General features: G+C 43.0%; 1 protein-coding gene across 1 annotated transcript in view; it reads left to right on the top strand.

Annotated features, from left to right (window-relative positions):
- Nucleotides 1-20,205, top strand: part of LOC140359127 (kinesin heavy chain-like) — a 60,043-nt gene that overhangs the window by 16,557 nt on the left and 23,281 nt on the right. The window contains exons 3-6 of the mRNA XM_072443995.1: nucleotides 9,702-9,775; nucleotides 13,656-13,760; nucleotides 14,724-14,772; nucleotides 15,232-15,287. Of these exons, the coding sequence (XP_072300096.1) occupies nucleotides 9,702-9,775; nucleotides 13,656-13,760; nucleotides 14,724-14,772; nucleotides 15,232-15,287 (284 nt within the window). The remainder of the gene's footprint in view (nucleotides 1-9,701; nucleotides 9,776-13,655; nucleotides 13,761-14,723; nucleotides 14,773-15,231; nucleotides 15,288-20,205) is intronic.

The raw sequence follows: 20,205 nt of genomic DNA, 5'->3' as shown, positions 1-20,205 counted from the left end.
ACAGTGTACTGTAGTAATAAACTGAACTGTAGTAATATACAGGGTACTGTAGTACTATACAGTGTACTGTAGTAATATACAGTGTACTGTAGTACTATACAGTGTACTGTAGTAAAATACAGTGTACTGTAGTAATAAACTGAACTGTAGTAATATGCAGGGTACTGTAGTACTATACAGTGTACTGTAGTAATATACAGTGTACTGTAGTACTATACAGTGTACTGTAGTACTATACAGTGTACTGTAGTAATAAACTGAACTGTAGTAATATGCAGGGTACTGTAGTACTATACAGTGTACTGTAGTAATATACAGTGTACTGTAGTACTATACAGTGTACTGTAGTAATAAACTGAACTGTAGTAATATGCAGGGTACTGTAGTACTATACAGTGTACTGTAGTAATATACCGTGTACTGTAGTAATATACAGTGTACTGTAGTAAAATACAGTGTACTGTAGTAATATACAGTGTACTGTAGTAAAATACAGTGTACTGTAGTACTATACAGTGTACTGTAGTAAAATACAGTGTACTGTCGTAATATACAGTGTACTGTAGTACTATACAGTGTACTGTTGTACTATACAGTGTACTGTAGTAATATACAGTGTACTGTAGTAAAATACAGTGTACTGTAGTACTATACAGGGTACTGTAGTACTATACAGTGTACTGTAGTGATATACAAGGTACTGTAGTAATATACAGTGTACTGTAGTACTATACAGTGTACTGTAGTAATATACAGTGTACTGTAGTACTATACAGTGTACTGTAGTACTATACAGTGTACTGTAGTAATATACAAGGTACTGTAGTAATATACAGTGTACTGTAGTACTATACAGTGTACTGTAGTACTATACAGTGTACTGTAGTAATATACAGGGTACTGTAGTAAAATACAGTGTACTGTAGTACTATACAGGGTACTGTAGTAATATACAGTGTACTGTAGTAATATACAGTGTACTGTAGTACTATACAGTGTACTGTAGTAATATACAGTGTACTGTAATACTATACAGTGTACTGTAGTACTATACAGTGTACTGTAGTAAAATACAGTGTACTGTAGTACTATACAGTGTACTGTAGTACTATACAGTGTACTGTAGTAATATACAGTGTACTGTAGTACTATGCAGGGTACTGTAGTACTATACAGTGTACTGTAGTAATATACAGTGTACTGTAGTAAAATACAGTGTACTGTAATACTATACAGTGTACTGTACTAATATACAGTGTACTGTAGTACTATACAGTGTACTGTAGTACTATACAGGGTACTGTAGTAATATACAGTGTACTGTAGTACTATACAGTGTACTGTAGTAATAAACTGAACTGTAGTAATATACAGGGTACTGTAGTACTATACAGTGTACTGTAGTAATATACAGTGTACTGTAGTACTATACAGTGTACTGTAGTAAAATACAGTGTACTGTAGTAATAAACTGAACTGTAGTAATATGCAGGGTACTGTAGTACTATACAGTGTACTGTAGTAATATACAGTGTACTGTAGTACTATACAGTGTACTGTAGTACTATACAGTGTACTGTAGTAATAAACTGAACTGTAGTAATATGCAGGGTACTGTAGTACTATACAGTGTACTGTAGTAATATACAGTGTACTGTAGTACTATACAGTGTACTGTAGTACTATACAGTGTACTGTAGTAATAAACTGAACTGTAGTAATATGCAGGGTACTGTAGTACTATACAGTGTACTGTAGTAATATACCGTGTACTGTAGTAATATACAGTGTACTGTAGTAAAATACAGTGTACTGTAGTAATATACAGTGTACTGTAGTAAAATACAGTGTACTGTAGTACTATACAGTGTACTGTAGTAAAATACAGTGTACTGTCGTAATATACAGTGTACTGTAGTACTATACAGTGTACTGTTGTACTATACAGTGTACTGTAGTAATATACAGTGTACTGTAGTAAAATACAGTGTACTGTAGTACTATACAGGGTACTGTAGTACTATACAGTGTACTGTAGTGATATACAAGGTACTGTAGTAATATACAGTGTACTGTAGTACTATACAGTGTACTGTAGTAATATACAGGGTACTGTAGTAAAATACAGTGTACTGTAGTACTATACAGGGTACTGTAGTACTATACAGTGTACTGTAGTAATATACAGTGTACTGTAGTACTATACAGTGTACTGTAGTACTATACAGTGTACTGTAGTAATATACAAGGTACTGTAGTAATATACAGTGTACTGTAGTACTATACAGTGTACTGTAGTACTATACAGTGTACTGTAGTACTATACAGTGTACTGTAGTAATATACAGGGTACTGTAGTAAAATACAGTGTACTGTAGTACTATACAGGGTACTGTAGTAATATACAGTGTACTGTAGTAATATGCAGGGTACTGTAGTAATATACAGTGTACTGTAGTACTATACAGTGTACTGTAGTAATATGCAGGGTACTGTAGTAATATGCAGGGTACTGTAGTACTATACAGTGTACTGTAGTACTATACAGTGTACTGTAGTAATATGCAGTGTACTGTAGGAAAATACAGTGTACTGTAGTAATATACAGGGTACTGTAGTACTATACAGTGTACTGTAGTACTATACAGTGTACTGTAGTAATATACAGTGTACTGTAGTAATATGCAGGGTACTGTAGTACTATACAGTGTACTGTAGTAATATGCAGTGTACTGTAGTAATATGCAGGGTACTGTAGTACTATACAGTGTACTGTAGTACTATACAGTGTACTGTAGTAATATACAGTGTACTGTAGTACTATACAGTGTACTGTAGTAATATGCAGGGTACTGTAGTAATATACAGTGTACTGTAGTAATATGCAGGGCACTGTAGTAATATACAGTGTACTGTAGTAATATGCAGGGTACTGTAGTAATATACAGTGTACTGTAGTACTATACAGTGTACTGTAGTAATATACAGTGTACTGTAGTACTATACAGTGTACTGTAGTAGTATGCAGGGTACTGTAGTAATATGCAGGGTACTGTAGTACTATACAGTGTACTGTAGTAATATACAGTGTACTGTAGTACTATACAGTGTACTGTAGTACTATACAGTGTACTGTAGTAATAAACTGAACTGTAGTAATATGCAGGGTACTGTAGTACTATACAGTGTACTGTAGTACTATACAGTGTACTGTAGTACTATACAGTGTACTGTAGTAATAAACTGAACTGTAGTAATATGCAGGGTACTGTAGTACTATACAGTGTACTGTAGTAATATACAGTGTACTGTAGTACTATGCAGGGTACTGTAGTACTATACAGTGTACTGTAGTAATATACCGTGTACTGTAGTAATATACAGTGTACTGTAGTAAAATACAGTGTACTGTAGTAATATACAGTGTACTGTAGTAAAATACAGTGTACTGTAGTACTATACAGTGTACTGTAGTACTATACAGTGTACTGTAGTAAAATACAGTGTACTGTCGTAATATACAGTGTACTGTAGTACTATACAGTGTACTGTTGTACTATACAGTGTACTGTAGTAATATACAGTGTACTGTAGTAAAATACAGTGTACTGTAGTACTATACAGGGTACTGTAGTACTATACAGTGTACTGTAGTGATATACAAGGTACTGTAGTAATATACAGTGTACTGTAGTACTATACAGTGTACTGTAGTAATATACAGGGTACTGTAGTAAAATACAGTGTACTGTAGTACTATACAGTGTACTGTAGTAATATACAGTGTACTGTAGTACTATACAGTGTACTGTAGTACTATACAGTGTACTGTAGTAATATACAAGGTACTGTAGTAATATACAGTGTACTGTAGTACTATACAGTGTACTGTAGTACTATACAGTGTACTGTAGTAATATACAGGGTACTGTAGTAAAATACAGTGTACTGTAGTACTATACAGGGTACTGTAGTAATATACAGTGTACTGTAGTACTATACAGTGTACTGTAGTAATATACAGTGTACTGTAATACTATACAGTGTACTGTAGTACTATACAGTGTACTGTAGTAAAATACAGTGTACTGTAATACTATACAGTGTACTGTAGTACTATACAGTGTACTGTAGTACTATACAGTGTACTGTAGTAATATACAGTGTACTGTAGTACTATGCAGGGTACTGTAGTACTATACAGTGTACTGTAGTAATATACAGTGTACTGTAGTAAAATACAGTGTACTGTAATACTATACAGTGTACTGTACTAATATACAGTGTACTGTAGTACTATACAGTGTACTGTAGTACTATACAGGGTACTGTAGTAATATACAGTGTACTGTAGTACTATACAGTGTACTGTAGTAATAAACTGAACTGTAGTAATATACAGGGTACTGTAGTACTATACAGTGTACTGTAGTAAAATACAGTGTACTGTAGTAATAAACTGAACTGTAGTAATATGCAGGGTACTGTAGTACTATACAGTGTACTGTAGTAATATACAGTGTACTGTAGTACTATACAGTGTACTGTAGTACTATACAGTGTACTGTAGTAATAAACTGAACTGTAGTAATATGCAGGGTACTGTAGTACTATACAGTGTACTGTAGTAATATACAGTGTACTGTAGTACTATACAGTGTACTGTAGTACTATACAGTGTACTGTAGTAATAAACTGAACTGTAGTAATATGCAGGGTACTGTAGTACTATACAGTGTACTGTAGTAATATACCGTGTACTGTAGTAATATACAGTGTACTGTAGTAAAATACAGTGTACTGTAGTAATATACAGTGTACTGTAGTAAAATACAGTGTACTGTAGTACTATACAGTGTACTGTAGTAAAATACAGTGTACTGTCGTAATATACAGTGTACTGTAGTACTATACAGTGTACTGTTGTACTATACAGTGTACTGTAGTAATATACAGTGTACTGTAGTAAAATACAGTGTACTGTAGTACTATACAGGGTACTGTAGTACTATACAGTGTACTGTAGTGATATACAAGGTACTGTAGTAATATACAGTGTACTGTAGTACTATACAGTGTACTGTAGTACTATACAGTGTACTGTAGTAATATACAGGGTACTGTAGTAAAATACAGTGTACTGTAGTACTATACAGGGTACTGTAGTACTATACAGTGTACTGTAGTAATATACAGTGTACTGTAGTACTATACAGTGTACTGTAGTACTATACAGTGTACTGTAGTAATATACAAGGTACTGTAGTAATATACAGTGTACTGTAGTACTATACAGTGTACTGTAGTAATATACAGGGTACTGTAGTAAAATACAGTGTACTGTAGTACTATACAGGGTACTGTAGTAATATACAGTGTACTGTAGTAATATGCAGGGTACTGTAGTAATATACAGTGTACTGTAGTACTATACAGTGTACTGTAGTAATATGCAGGGTACTGTAGTAATATGCAGGGTACTGTAGTACTATACAGTGTACTGTAGTACTATACAGTGTACTGTAGTAATATGCAGTGTACTGTAGTAAAATACAGTGTACTGTAGTAATATACAGGGTACTGTAGTACTATACAGTGTACTGTAGTACTATACAGTGTACTGTAGTAATATACAGTGTACTGTAGTAATATGCAGGGTACTGTAGTACTATACAGTGTACTGTAGTAATATGCAGTGTACTGTAGTAATATGCAGGGTCCTGTAGTACTATACAGTGTACTGTAGTACTATACAGTGTACTGTAGTACTATACAGTGTACTGTAGTAATATACAGTGTACTGTAGTACTATACAGTGTACTGTAGTAATATGCAGGGTACTGTAGTAATATACAGTGTACTGTAGTAATATGCAGGGCACTGTAGTAATATACAGTGTACTGTAGTAATATGCAGGGTACTGTAGTAATATACAGTGTACTGTAGTACTATACAGTGTACTGTAGTAATATACAGTGTACTGTAGTACTATACAGTGTACTGTAGTAGTATGCAGGGTACTGTAGTAATATGCAGGGTACTGTAGTACTATACAGTGTACTGTAGTAATATACAGTGTACTGTAGTACTATACAGTGTACTGTAGTAATATGCAGGGTACTGTAGTAATATACAGTGTACTGTAGTAATATGCAGGGTACTGTAGTACTATACAGTGTACTGTAGTAATATGCAGTGTACTGTAGTAATATGCAGTGTACTGTAGTAATATACAGTGTACTGTAGTACTATACAGTGTACTGTAGTACTATACAGTGTACTGTAGTAATATACAGTGTACTGTAGTACTATACAGTGTACTGTAGTAAAATACAGTGTACTGTAATACTATACAGTGTACTGTAGTAATATACAGTGTACTGTAGTACTATGCAGGGTACTGTAGTACTATACAGTGTACTGTAGTAATATACAGTGTACTGTAGTAATATACAGTGTACTGTAGTACTATACAGTGTACTGTAGTAATATACAGTGTACTGTAGTACTATACAGTGTACTGTAGTAATAAACTGAACTGTAGTAATATACAGGGTACTGTAGTACTATACAGTGTACTGTAGTAATATACAGTGTACTGTAGTACTATGCAGGGTACTCTAGTACTATACAGTGTACTGTAGTAATATACAGTGTACTGTAGTAATATACAGTGTACTGTAGTAATATACAGTGTACTGTAGTACTATACAGTGTACTGTAGTAATATACAGTGTACTGTAGTACTATACAGTGTACTGTAGTAATAAACTGAACTGTAGTAATATACAGGGTACTGTAGTACTATACAGTGTACTGTAGTAATATACAGTGTACTGTAGTACTATACAGTGTACTGTAGTAAAATACAGTGTACTGTAGTAATAAACTGAACTGTAGTAATATGCAGGGTACTGTAGTACTATACAGTGTACTGTAGTACTATACAGTGTACTTTAGTACTATACAGTGTACTGTAGTAATAAACTGAACTGTAGTAATATGCAGGGTACTGTAGTACTATACAGTGTACTGTAGTAATATACCGTGTACTGTAGTAATATACAGTGTACTGTAGTAAAATACAGTGTACTGTAGTAATATACAGTGTACTGTAGTAAAATACAGTGTACTGTAGTACTATACAGTGTACTGTAGTACTATACAGTGTACTGTAGTAAAATACAGTGTACTGTAGTAAAATACAGTGTACTGTAGTAATAAACTAAACTGTAGTAATATACAGGGTACTGTAGTACTATACAGTGTACTGTAGTAATATACAGTGTACTGTAGTAATATACAGTGTACTGTGTATAGTACTACAGTACACTGTATATTACTACAGTACACTGTATTTTACTACAGTACACTGTATAGTACTACAGTACACTGTATTTTACTAGTGTACTGTAGTACTATACAGTGTAATACTGTATAGTACTACAGTGTACTGTAGTACTATACAGTGTACTGTAGTACTATACAGTGTACTGTAGTAATAAACTGAACTGTAGTAATATACAGTGTACTGTAGTAATATACAGGGTACTGTAGTAATATACAGGGTACTGTAGTAAAATACAGTGTACTGTAGTACTATACAGTGTACTGTAGTAATATACAGTGTACTGTAGTACTATACAGTGTACTGTAGTAATATGCAGTGTACTGTAGTACTACGCAGTGTACTGTAGTAATATGCAGTGTACTGTAGTACTATACAGTGTACTGTAGTAATATACAGTGTACTGTAGTAATATACAGTGTACTGTAGTACTACACGGTGTACTGTAGTAATATATAGTGTACTGTAGTACTATACAGTGTACTGTAGTACTATACAGGGTAATGTAGTAATATACAGGGTACTGTAGTAATATACAGGGTACTGTAGTAACATACAGTGTACTGTAGTACTATACAGGGTACTGTAGTAATATACAGTGTACTGTAGTAATATACAGTGTACTGTAGTACTATATAGGGTACTGTAGTAATATACAGTGTACTGTAGTAAAATACAGTGTACTGTAGTACTATACAGTGTACTGGAGTAATATACAGTGTACTGTAGTAATATACAGGGTACTGTAGTAATATACAGTGTACTGGAGTAATATACAGTGTACTGTAGTAATATACAGGGTACTGTAGTAATATACCGTGTACTGTAGTAATATACAGTGTACTGTAGTAAAATACAGTGTACTGTAGTAATATACAGTGTACTGTAGTAAAATACAGTGTACTGTAGTACTATACAGTGTACTGTAGTACTATACAGTGTACTGTAGTAAAATACAGTGTACTGTAGTAAAATACAGTGTACTGTAGTAATAAACTAAACTGTAGTAATATACAGGGTACTGTAGTACTATACAGTGTACTGTAGTAATATACAGTGTACTGTAGTAATATACAGTGTACTGTGTATAGTACTACAGTACACTGTATATTACTACAGTACACTGTATTTTACTACAGTACACTGTATAGTACTACAGTACACTGTATTTTACTAGTGTACTGTAGTACTATACAGTGTAATACTGTATAGTACTACAGTGTACTGTAGTACTATACAGTGTACTGTAGTACTATACAGTGTACTGTAGTAATAAACTGAACTGTAGTAATATACAGTGTACTGTAGTAATATACAGGGTACTGTAGTAATATACAGGGTACTGTAGTAAAATACAGTGTACTGTAGTACTATACAGTGTACTGTAGTAATATACAGTGTACTGTAGTACTATACAGTGTACTGTAGTAATATGCAGTGTACTGTAGTACTACGCAGTGTACTGTAGTAATATGCAGTGTACTGTAGTACTATACAGTGTACTGTAGTAATATACAGTGTACTGTAGTAATATACAGTGTACTGTAGTACTACACGGTGTACTGTAGTAATATATAGTGTACTGTAGTACTATACAGTGTACTGTAGTACTATACAGGGTAATGTAGTAATATACAGGGTACTGTAGTAATATACAGGGTACTGTAGTAACATACAGTGTACTGTAGTACTATACAGGGTACTGTAGTAATATACAGTGTACTGTAGTAATATACAGTGTACTGTAGTACTATATAGGGTACTGTAGTAATATACAGTGTACTGTAGTAAAATACAGTGTACTGTAGTACTATACAGTGTACTGGAGTAATATACAGTGTACTGTAGTAATATACAGGGTACTGTAGTAATATACAGTGTACTGGAGTAATATACAGTGTACTGTAGTAATATACAGGGTACTGTAGTAATATACAGGGTACTGTAGTAATATAAAGTGTACTGTAGTAATATACAGTGTACTGTAGTAATATACAGTGTACTGTAGTACTATACCGTGTACTGTAGTACTATACCGTGTACTGTAGTACTATACCGTGTACTGTAGTACTATACAGTGTACTGTAGTAATATACAGGGTACTGTAGTAATAGTATATACTGCTGAGGTCCAACATGACACGCTGCATTTGGGGCACCAGCCTTTATTAGGCATTTAACAATTCTATAATCAAATATCTAATTTAATTATTTCATGAAACATTATTTTGCCTTTTAATCTGAAGGTTTGTGTGAACGTAACCGTGACATTGACCCTTTTCTGGAAATGAATGAACACGAGAAGTGAAGAACGCTCTGATCAATAACTGTGTTTCTCTTTGTCTCTGGTCCAGATGTCCTTGGTGGATATAACGGGACCATCTTTGCATATGGACAGACGTCTTCAGGAAAGACCCACACCATGGAGGTAAACCTGCTCTAAAGCTGCTCTAAAGCTGCTCTAAAACTGCTCTAAAGCTGCTCTAAACCTGCTCTAAAGCTGCTCTAAAGCTGCTCTAAAGCTGCTCTAAAACTGCTCTAAAGCTGCTCTAAAGCTGCTCTAAAGCTGCTCTAAAGCTGCTCTAAACCTGCTCTAATCCTGCTCTAATCCTGCTATAATCCTGCTCTAATCCTGCTCTAAACCTGTTCTAAACCTGTTCTAAAACTGCTCTAATCCTGCTCTAAAGATGCTCTAATCCTGCTCTAATCCTGCTCTAAACCTGCTCTAATCCTGCTCTAAAGATGCTCTAATCCTGCTCTAATCCTGCTCTAAACCTGCTCTAAAGATGCTCTAATCCTGCTCTAAAGCTGCTCTAATCCTGCTCTAAAGCTGCTCTAAAACTGCTCTAATCCTGCTCTAATCCTGCTCTAAAGCTGCTCTAAAGCTGCTCTAAAACTGCTCTAATCCTGCTCTAATCCTGCTCTAAAGCTGCTCTAAAGCTGCTCTAAACCTGCTCTAAAGATGCTCTAATCCTACTCTAATCATGCTCTAAACCTGCTCTAATCCTGCTCTAAAGATGCTCTAATCCTGCTATAATCCTGTTCTAATCCTGCTCTAAACCTGCTCTAAAACTGCTCTAATCCTGCTCTAAAGATGCTCTAATCCTGCTCTAATCCTGCTCTAAACATGCTCTAATCCTGCTCTAAAGCTTCTCTAAAACTGCTCTAATCCTGCTCTAATCCTGCTCTAATCCTGCTCTAAACCTGCTCTAAACCTGCTCTAAACCTGCTCTAAACCTGCTCTAAAGCTGCTCTAAAGCTGCTCTAAAGCTGCTCTAATCCTGCTCTAAACCTGCTCTAAAGCTGCTCTAAAGCTGCTCTAAAGCTGCTCTAATCCTGCTCTAAAGCTGCTCTAAAGCTGCTCTAAACCTGCTCTAAAGCTGCTCTAAAGCTGCTCTAATCCTGCTCTAAAGCTGCTCTAAAGCTGCTCTAATCCTGCTCTAAAGATGCTCTAATCCTGCTCTAAATATGCTCTAAAGCTGCTCTAAACCTGCTCTAAAGCTGCTCTAAAGATGCTCTAATCCTGCTCTAAACCTGCTCTAAAGCTGCTCTAATCCTGCTCTAAAGCTGCTCTAAAGCTGCTCTAATCCTGCTCTAATCCTGCTCTAATCCTGCTCTAAAGCTGCTCTAAAGATGCTCTAATCCTGCTCTAATCCTGCTCTAAACCTGATCTAAAGCTGCTCTAAAGCTGCTCTAAAGCTGCTCTAAAGCTGCTCTAAAGCTGCTCTAAAGCTGCTCTAATCCTGCTATAATCCTGCTATAATCCTGCTCTAAACCTGCTCTAAACCTGCTCTAAAGCTGCTCTAATCCTGCTCTAAACCTGCTCTAAACCTGCTCTAAAGATGTTCTAATCCTGCTCTAAAGATGCTCTAAAGATGCTCTAATCCTGCTCTAAACCTGCTCTAAACGTGCTCTAAAGCTGCTCTAAAGCTGCTCTAAAGCTGCTCTAATCCTGCTCTAAAGCTGCTATAATCCTGCTATAATCCTGCTCTAATCCTGCTCTAAAGCTGCTCTAAACCTGCTCTAAACCTGTTCTAAACCTGCTCTAAAGCTGCTCTAATCCTGCTCTAAACCTGCTCTAATCCTGCTATAATCCTGCTCTAATCCTGCTCTAAAGCTGCTCTAAAGCTGCTCTAAAACTGCTCTAATCCTGCTCTAAACCTGCTCTAATCCTGCTCTAAAGATGCTCTAAACCTGCTCTAAAGCTGCTCTAATCCTGCTCTAATCCTGCTCTAATCCTGCTCTAATCCTGCTCTAATCCTGCTCTAAACCTGCTCTAAACCTGCTCTAAACCTGCTCTAAAGCTGCTCTAAAGCTGCTCTAAACCTGCTCTAAAGCTGCTCTAAAGCTGCTCTAATCCTGCTCTAAAGCTGCTCTAATCCTGCTCTAATCCTGCTCTAAAGATGCTCTAATCCTGCTCTAAATATGCTCTAAAGCTGCTCTAAACCTGCTCTAAAGCTGCTCTAAAGATGCTCTAAAGATGCTCTAATCCTGCTCTAAACCTGCTCTAATCCTGCTCTAAAGCTGCTCTAATCCTGCTCTAATCCTGCTCTAATCCTGCTCTAATCCTGCTCTAAAGCTGCTCTAAAGATGCTCTAATCCTGCTCTAATCCTGCTCTAAACCTGATCTAAAGCTGCTCTAAAGCTGCTCTAAAGCTGCTCTAAAGCTGCTCTAAAGCTGCTCTAATCCTGCTCTAAACCTGCTCTAAACCTGCTATAATCCTGCTATAATCCTGCTCTAAACCTGCTCTAAAGCTGCTCTAAAGCTGCTCTAATCCTGCTCTAAACCTGCTCTAAACCTGCTCTAAAGATGCTCTAATCCTGCTCTAAAGATGCTCTAAAGATGCTCTAATCCTGCTCTAAACCTGCTCTAAACGTGCTCTAAAGCTGCTCTAAAGCTGCTCTAAAGCTGCTCTAATCCTGCTCTAAAGCTGCTATAATCCTGCTATAATCCTGCTCTAATCCTGCTCTAAAACTGCTCTAAACCTGCTCTAAACCTGTTCTAAACCTGCTCTAAAGCTGCTCTAATCCTGCTCTAAACCTGCTCTAATCCTGCTATAATCCTGCTCTAATCCTGCTCTAAAGCTGCTCTAAAGCTGCTCTAAAACTGCTCTAATCCTGCTCTAAAGATGCTCTAATCCTGCTCTAATCCTGCTCTAAACCTGCTCTAATCCTGCTCTAAAGATGCTCTAAACCTGCTCTAAAGCTGCTCTAATCCTGCTCTAATCCTGCTCTAATCCTGCTCTAATCCTGCTCTAATCCTGCTCTAAAGCTGCTCTAAAGCTGCTCTAAACCTGCTCTAATCCTGCTCTAAAGATGCTCTAAACCTGCTCTAAAGCTGCTCTAATCCTGCTCTAATCCTGCTCTAATCCTGCTCTAATCCTGCTCTAAAGCTGCTCTAAAGCTGCTCTAAACCTGCTCTAATCTTGCTCCCAACGACTCTAACCCAGGCTTGCCTCCCTGCTCTCATCCCCCATCTCACCACCCTCTTCAACCAGTCTTTATCCCTCGGCCATGTTCCTTCCATCTACAAACTGGCCTCCATCACCCCCATCCTCAAAAAACCCACCCTAGACTCCGCCAACCTCTCCAACTACCGCCCCATCTCCAACCTGCCGTTCCTCTCAAAAACGCTGGAACGCATCGTCGCCGCCCAACTTCACACCCACCTCCAGTCAAACAACCTCTATGAACCCCTCCAATCTGGCTCCGCCCACTTCACAGCACTGAAACAGCCCTGGTCAAAGTACTCAACGATCTCCTCACCTCTGCAGACTCCGGGGCCCTCAACGATCTCCTCACCTCTGCAGACTCCGGGGCCCTCAACATCCTGTTACTACTAGACCTCAGCGCAGCCTTTGACACTATAAACCATTCCATCCTCCTACAAAGGCTGCGCCAACTGGGTGTTGAGGGCTCTGCACTTGACTGGCTCACATCCTACCTCACCAACAGGCAAGAGTTCATTTCCCTCTCCGGTCACTCATGCACCCTCTCCCCAGTAACGCAGGGGTCCCCCAGGGCTCAGTCCTCGGCCCCCTCCTCTTCATCTGCTACATCTTCCCCCTTGGTCACATCCTACGCCAACTCAACCTGGACTTTCACTGAAAAGCGCTATATAAATAAAAGTTATTATATTATATTATTATTAAAGCTGCTCTAAAGCTGCTCTAATCCTGCTCTAATCCTGCTCTAAAGCTGCTCTAATCCTGCTCAGATCCTGCTCAGATCCTGCTCAGATCCTGCTCAGATCCTGCTCAGGTCCTGACACTGAACAGCTTGTAGAAGAGTCTTCTCTGTGTTTCCAGGGCGTCCTTCATGACGAGGAGAACATGGGCGTTATCCCCAGAATCGCCTCCGACATCTTCAGCCACATTTACTCCATGGACCAGAACCTGGAGTTCCACATCAAGGTGAGACGTGCTGGTCCTGAGCAGCTTCTGAGCAGCTTCTGAGCAGCTTCTGAACGCCCTGAACGCCCTGAACGTCTTGAACGCCCTGAACGCCCTAACCCTAACCCTAACCCTAACCCTGACCTGACCCTGACCTGACCCTGACCTGACCCTGACCTGACCCTGACCCTGACCCTGACCCTGACCCTGACACTGACCTGACACTGACCTGACCCTAACCCTGACCCTGACCCTAACCCTGACACTGACCTGACACTGACCTGACACTGACCCTAACCCTGACCCTGACCCTGACCCTAACCCTGACCCTAACCCTGACCCTGACCCTGACCCTGACCCTAACCCTAACCCTAACCCTGACCCTAACCCTGACCTGACCCTAACCCTGACCCTAACCCTGACCTGACCCTAACCCTGACCCTGACCCTAACCCTAACCCTAACCCTGACCCTAACCCTGACACTGACCCTGACCCTGACCCTGACCCTGACCCTGACCTGACACTGACCTGACCCTGACCCTAACCCTGACCCTGACCCTGACCCTGACCCTAACCCTGACCCTGACCCTGACCCTGACCCTAACCCTAACCCTGACCTGACCCTAACCCTGACCCTAACCCTGACCCTGACCCTGACCCTGACCCTAACCCTGACCTGACCCTAACCCTGACCCTGACCTGACCCTAACCCTGACCCTGACCCTAAAGTGTAACATAATATAGGTCTAAAGTTGCTATCTCAATATTGGATAAAGATTGAGTTCATTGTCTTGTGTTTTATTCAATATTAACAACAGACTAAATGTTTATGACAAGAACAAAACTTCTCCATCTGAAAGAAACTTTTTCACAAATGAAACTTTTTTACAAATGAAACTGTTTAAATGAGAAGATTTTATTCCAGTCTGATTTAGCCTTGATTTAGTTTCTCACATTCACATGTGACTTTGCTGCTGCTGCAGGTGTCGTACTTTGAGATTTACCTGGACAAGATCCGAGACCTGTTAGATGGTACGTCCCATGACCTCTGACCTCACATGACCTCATATGACCTGTGACCTCACATGACCTCTGACCTCACATAACCTGTGACCTCCTTTGACCTCACATGACCTGTGACCTCCTTTGACCTCACATGACCTCACATGACCTATGACCTCACATGACCTGTAACCTCACATGACCTGTGACCTCACATGACCTTACATGACCTGCAAACTCACATGACCTCACATGACCTGTAACCTCACATGACCTCACATGACCTATGACCTCACATAACCTGTGACCTCACATGACCTCACATGACCTTACATGACCTGCAAACTCACATGACCTCACATGACCTGTAACCTCACATGACCTCACATGACCTATGACCTCACATGACCTGTGACCTCACATGACCTGTGACCTCACATGACCTCAGAAATGTTTAAATGTGTAAAAGTCTTTGATTCTGTTCCTCAGTGACCAAGACAAACCTGTCTGTGCACGAAGACAAGAACCGAGTTCCCTTCGTCAAGGTACAAGCCTCAGTCTGAACCTGTCATGGAATCAGACAAACACCGATGTTATTCCTTAACACACCGAGAACACAATTCAACTTAGAATATGAAACGACACAGAAATATCAGACGTTTGTGTGGCATGCATGGGAGAAAACGCCGGGACTGATCACGCAGGCTGTTGTAAGCAGCCTGCGTGATCCTCCTGTGTCTCACACCGTTTTGTCCCATGCTGGTTGGTTTTATTAGATATTCTGGAATAGGCGGGTCACATTTCTCATTGGTCAGCTTCACATCAAGGCACTTGGTATTTTTCCGTAGAGATCAAGCCTTGGGTAAACATTACCCAGACTCCTCTGGGCTGTCACCCCCCCTGGGGTAAACATCCTTTGGCCCATCTTTACGACCCCTTCACAAATGCAGTTTGTCACACACCCGTTCTTCTCTTAGACTAATGATGCAGATAAAATATCACTATTATGCAGATAAAATACATCACAGAAATATAATCATATATTCACATTTGATCACAGAACCGAGTGCCCTTCATCAAGGTACAAACCTCAGTCTGAAGTGCACATGTGACACATTTAGTTTAAGGTCAAAAGGTTCTACTTCAATCCAAAATAAATGAAAGTTTATGGTCTTATCTTTACTCGTCCATGAAAACCATGTGACGCTCCTTCAGTTTTAAAAGTCTCTGACTCATCAGGACCTCCTCTCCACAGATGTGGCTCGTATTGTGACTGGAGGAACTTAGAGTCCTGAGGAACAGTCTGGACCAGGTCCCACTAGCTCCGCCCTCATGCTATACAGTACCACTAGCTCCGCCCTAATCCTGTACAGTCCCACTAGCTCCGCCCTAATCCTGTACAGTCCCACTAGCTCCGCCCTCATCCTGTACAGTCCCACTAGCTCCGCCCTCATGCTGTACAGTCCCACTGGCTCCGCCCTCATGCTATATAGTCCCACTAGCTCCGCCCTCATCCTGTACAGTCCCACTAACTCCGCCCTCATCCTGTACAGTCCCACTGGCTCCGCCCTCATCCTGTACAGTCCCACTGGCTCCGCCCTCATGCTGTACAGTCCCACTAGCTCCGCCCTCATGCTGTAGAGTCCCACTAGCTCCGCCCTCACCCTGTACAGTCCCACTGGCTCCGCCCTCATCCTGTACAGTCCCACTGGCTCCGCCCTCATTCTGTACAGTCCCACTGGCTCCGCCCTCATGCCAAACAGTCCCACTAGCTCCGCCCTCATGCTATACAGTCCCACTAGCTCCGCCCTCATGCTATACAGTCCCACTGGCTCCGCCCTCATGCTGTACAGTCTCACTAGCTCCGCCCTCATCCTGTACAGTCCCACTAGCTCCGCCCTCATGCTATACAGTCCCACTAGCTCCGCCCTCATCCTGTACAGTCCCACTAGCTCCGCCCTCATGCTGTACAGTCCCACTGGCTCCGCCCTCATGCTATACAGTCCCACTAGCTCCGCCCTCATGCTGTACAGTCCCACTAGCTCCGCCCTAATCCTGTACAGTCCCACTAGCTCCGCCCTTATGCTGTACAGTCCCACTAGCTCATCCTGTACAGTCCCACTAGCTCCGCCCTCATGCTATACAGTCCCACTAGCTCCGCCCTCATCCTGTACAGTCCCACTAGCTCCGCCCTCATGCTGTACAGTCCCACTGGCTCCGCCCTCATGCTATGCAGTCCCACTAGCTCCGCCCTCATGCTATACAGTCCCACTAGCTCCGCCCTCATGCTGTACAGTCCCACTAGCTCCGCCCTAATCCTGTACAGTCCCACTGGCTCCGCCCTCATGCTATGCAGTCCCACTAGCTCCGCCCTCATGCTATATAGTCCCACTAGCTCCGCCCTCATCCTGTACAGTCCCACTAGCTCCGCCCTCATGCTGTACTGTCCCACTAGCTCCGCCCTCATCCTGTACAGTCCCACTAACTCCGCCCTTATCCTGTACAGTCCCACTAGCTCCGCCCTCATGCTGTACAGTCCCACTGGCTCCGCCCTCATCCTGTACAGTCCCACTAGCTCCGCCCTCATGCTATACAGTCCCACTGGCTCCGCCCTCATGCTGTAGAGTCCCACTGGCTCCGTCCTCATCCTCTACAGTCCCACTAGCTCCGCCCTCATGCTATACAGTCCCACTAGCTCCGCTCTCATGCTATACAGTCCCACTGGCTCCGCCCTCATGCTATACAGTCCCACTGGCTCCGCCCTCATGCTGTACAGTCTCACTAGCTCCGCCCTCATCCTGTACAGTCCCACTAGCTCCGCCCTCATGCTATACAGTCCCACTAGCTCCGCCCTCATCCTGTACAGTCCCACTAGCTCCGCCCTCATGCTGTACAGTCCCACTGGCTCCGCCCTCATGCTATACAGTCCCACTAGCTCCGCCCTCATGCTGTACAGTCCCACTAGCTCCGCCCTAATCCTGTACAGTCCCACTAGCTCCGCCCTTATGCTGTACAGTCCCACTAGCTCATCCTGTACAGTCCCACTAGCTCCGCCCTCATGCTATACAGTCCCACTAGCTCCGCCCTCATCCTGTACAGTCCCACTAGCTCCGCCCTCATGCTGTACAGTCCCACTGGCTCCGCCCTCATGCTATGCAGTCCCACTAGCTCCGCCCTCATGCTATACAGTCCCACTAGCTCCGCCCTCATGCTGTACAGTCCCACTAGCTCCGCCCTTATGCTGTACAGTCCCACTAGCTCATCCTGTACAGTCCCACTAGCTCCGCCCTCATCCTGTACAGTCCCACTAGCTCCGCCCTCATGCTGTACAGTCCCACTGGCTCCGCCCTCATGCTATGCAGTCCCACTAGCTCCGCCCTCATGCTATATAGTCCCACTAGCTCCGCCCTCATCCTGTACAGTCCCACTAGCTCCGCCCTCATGCTGTACTGTCCCACTAGCTCCGCCCTCATCCTGTACAGTCCCACTAACTCCGCCCTCATGCTGTACTGTCCCACTGGCTCCGCCCTCATAGTGTAGAGTCCCACTGGCTCCGCCCTCATCCTGTACAGTCCCACTAGCTCCGCCCTCATGCTGTACAGTCCCACTGGCTCCGCCCTCATCCTGTACAGTCCCACTAGCTCCGCCCTCATGCTATACAGTCCCACTGGCTCCGCCCTCATGCTATACAGTCCCACTAGCTCCGCCCTCATGTTATACAGTCCCACTGGCTCCGCCCTCATGCTGTACAGTCTCACTAGCTCCGCCCTCATCCTGTACAGTCCCACTAGCTCCGCCCTCATGCTATACAGTCCCACTAGCTCCGCCCTCATCCTGTACAGTCCCACTAGCTCCGCCCTCATGCTGTACAGTCCCACTGGCTCCGCCCTCATGCTATACAGTCCCACTAGCTCCGCCCTCATGCTGTACAGTCCCACTAGCTCCGCCCTAATCCTGTACAGTCCCACTAGCTCCGCCCTTATGCTGTACAGTCCCACTAGCTCATCCTGTACAGTCCCACTAGCTCCGCCCTCATGCTATACAGTCCCACTAGCTCCGCCCTCATCCTGTACAGTCCCACTAGCTCCGCCCTCATGCTGTACAGTCCCACTGGCTCCGCCCTCATGCTATGCAGTCCCACTAGCTCCGCCCTCATGCTATACAGTCCCACTAGCTCCGCCCTCATGCTGTACAGTCCCACTAGCTCCGCCCTAATCCTGTACAGTCCCACTAGCTCCGCCCTCATGCTGTACAGTCCCACTGGCTCCGCCCTCATGCTATGCAGTCCCACTAGCTCCGCCCTCATCCTGTACAGTCCCACTAGCTCCGCCCTCATGCTGTACTGTCCCACTAGCTCCGCCCTCATCCTGTACAGTCCCACTAACTCCGCCCTTATCCTGTACAGTCCCACTGGCTCCGCCCTCATAGTGTAGAGTCCCACTGGCTCCGCCCTCATCCTGTACAGTCCCACTGGCTCCGCCCTCATGCTATACAGTCCCACTGGCTCCGCCCTCATGCTATACAGTCCCACTGGCTCCGCCCTCATGCTGTAGAGTCCCACTGGCTCCGTCCTCATCCTCTACAGTCCCACTGGCTCCGCCCTCATGCTATACAGTCCCACTGGCTCCGCCCTCATGCTATACAGTCCCACTGGCTCCGCCCTCATGCTGTAGAGTCCCACTGGCTCCGTCCTCATCCTCTACAGTCCCACTAACTCCGCCCTCATCCTGTACAGTCCCACTGGCTCCGCCCTCATCCTGTACAGTCCCACTGGCTCCGCCCTCATCCTGTACAGTCCCACTGGCTCCGCCCTCATGCTGTACAGTCCCACTAGCTCCGCCCTCATGCTGTAGAGTCCCACTGGCTCCGCCCTCATGCTGTACAGTCCCACTAGCTCCGCCCTCACCCTGTACAGTCCCACTGGCTCCGCCCTCATCCTGTACAGTCCCACTGGCTCCGCCCTCATTCTGTACAGTTCCACTGGCTCCGCCCTCATGCTATACAGTCCCACTAGCTCCGCCCTCATGCTATACAGTCCCACTAGCTCCGCCCTCATGCTATACAGTCCCACTAGCTCCGCCCTCATGCTATACAGTCCCACTGGCTCCGCCCTCATGCTGTACAGTCCCACTAGCTCCGCCCTTATGCTGTACAGTCCCACTAGCTCATCCTGTACAGTCCCACTAGCTCCGCCCTCATGCTATACAGTCCCACTAGCTCCGCCCTCATGCTATGCAGTCCCACTAGCTCCGCCCTCATGCTATACAGTCCCACTAGCTCCGCCCTCATGCTGTACAGTCCCACTAGCTCCGCCCTAATCCTGTACAGTCCCACTAGCTCCGCCCTTATGCTGTACAGTCCCACTAGCTCATCCTGTACAGTCCCACTAGCTCCGCCCTCATGCTATACAGTCCCACTAGCTCCGCCCTCATCCTGTACAGTCCCACTAGCTCCGCCCTCATG

This window comes from Eucyclogobius newberryi, unplaced genomic scaffold (genome assembly GCF_026437365.1).
Source record: "Eucyclogobius newberryi isolate DKJ021-1_F unplaced genomic scaffold, fEucNew1.0.hap1 SCAF_14, whole genome shotgun sequence".
Taxonomy (NCBI): domain Eukaryota; kingdom Metazoa; phylum Chordata; class Actinopteri; order Gobiiformes; family Gobiidae; genus Eucyclogobius; species Eucyclogobius newberryi.
The sequence above is the reverse complement of the archived record's forward strand: the minus strand, read 5'-3'. Positions and strand labels throughout refer to the sequence as shown.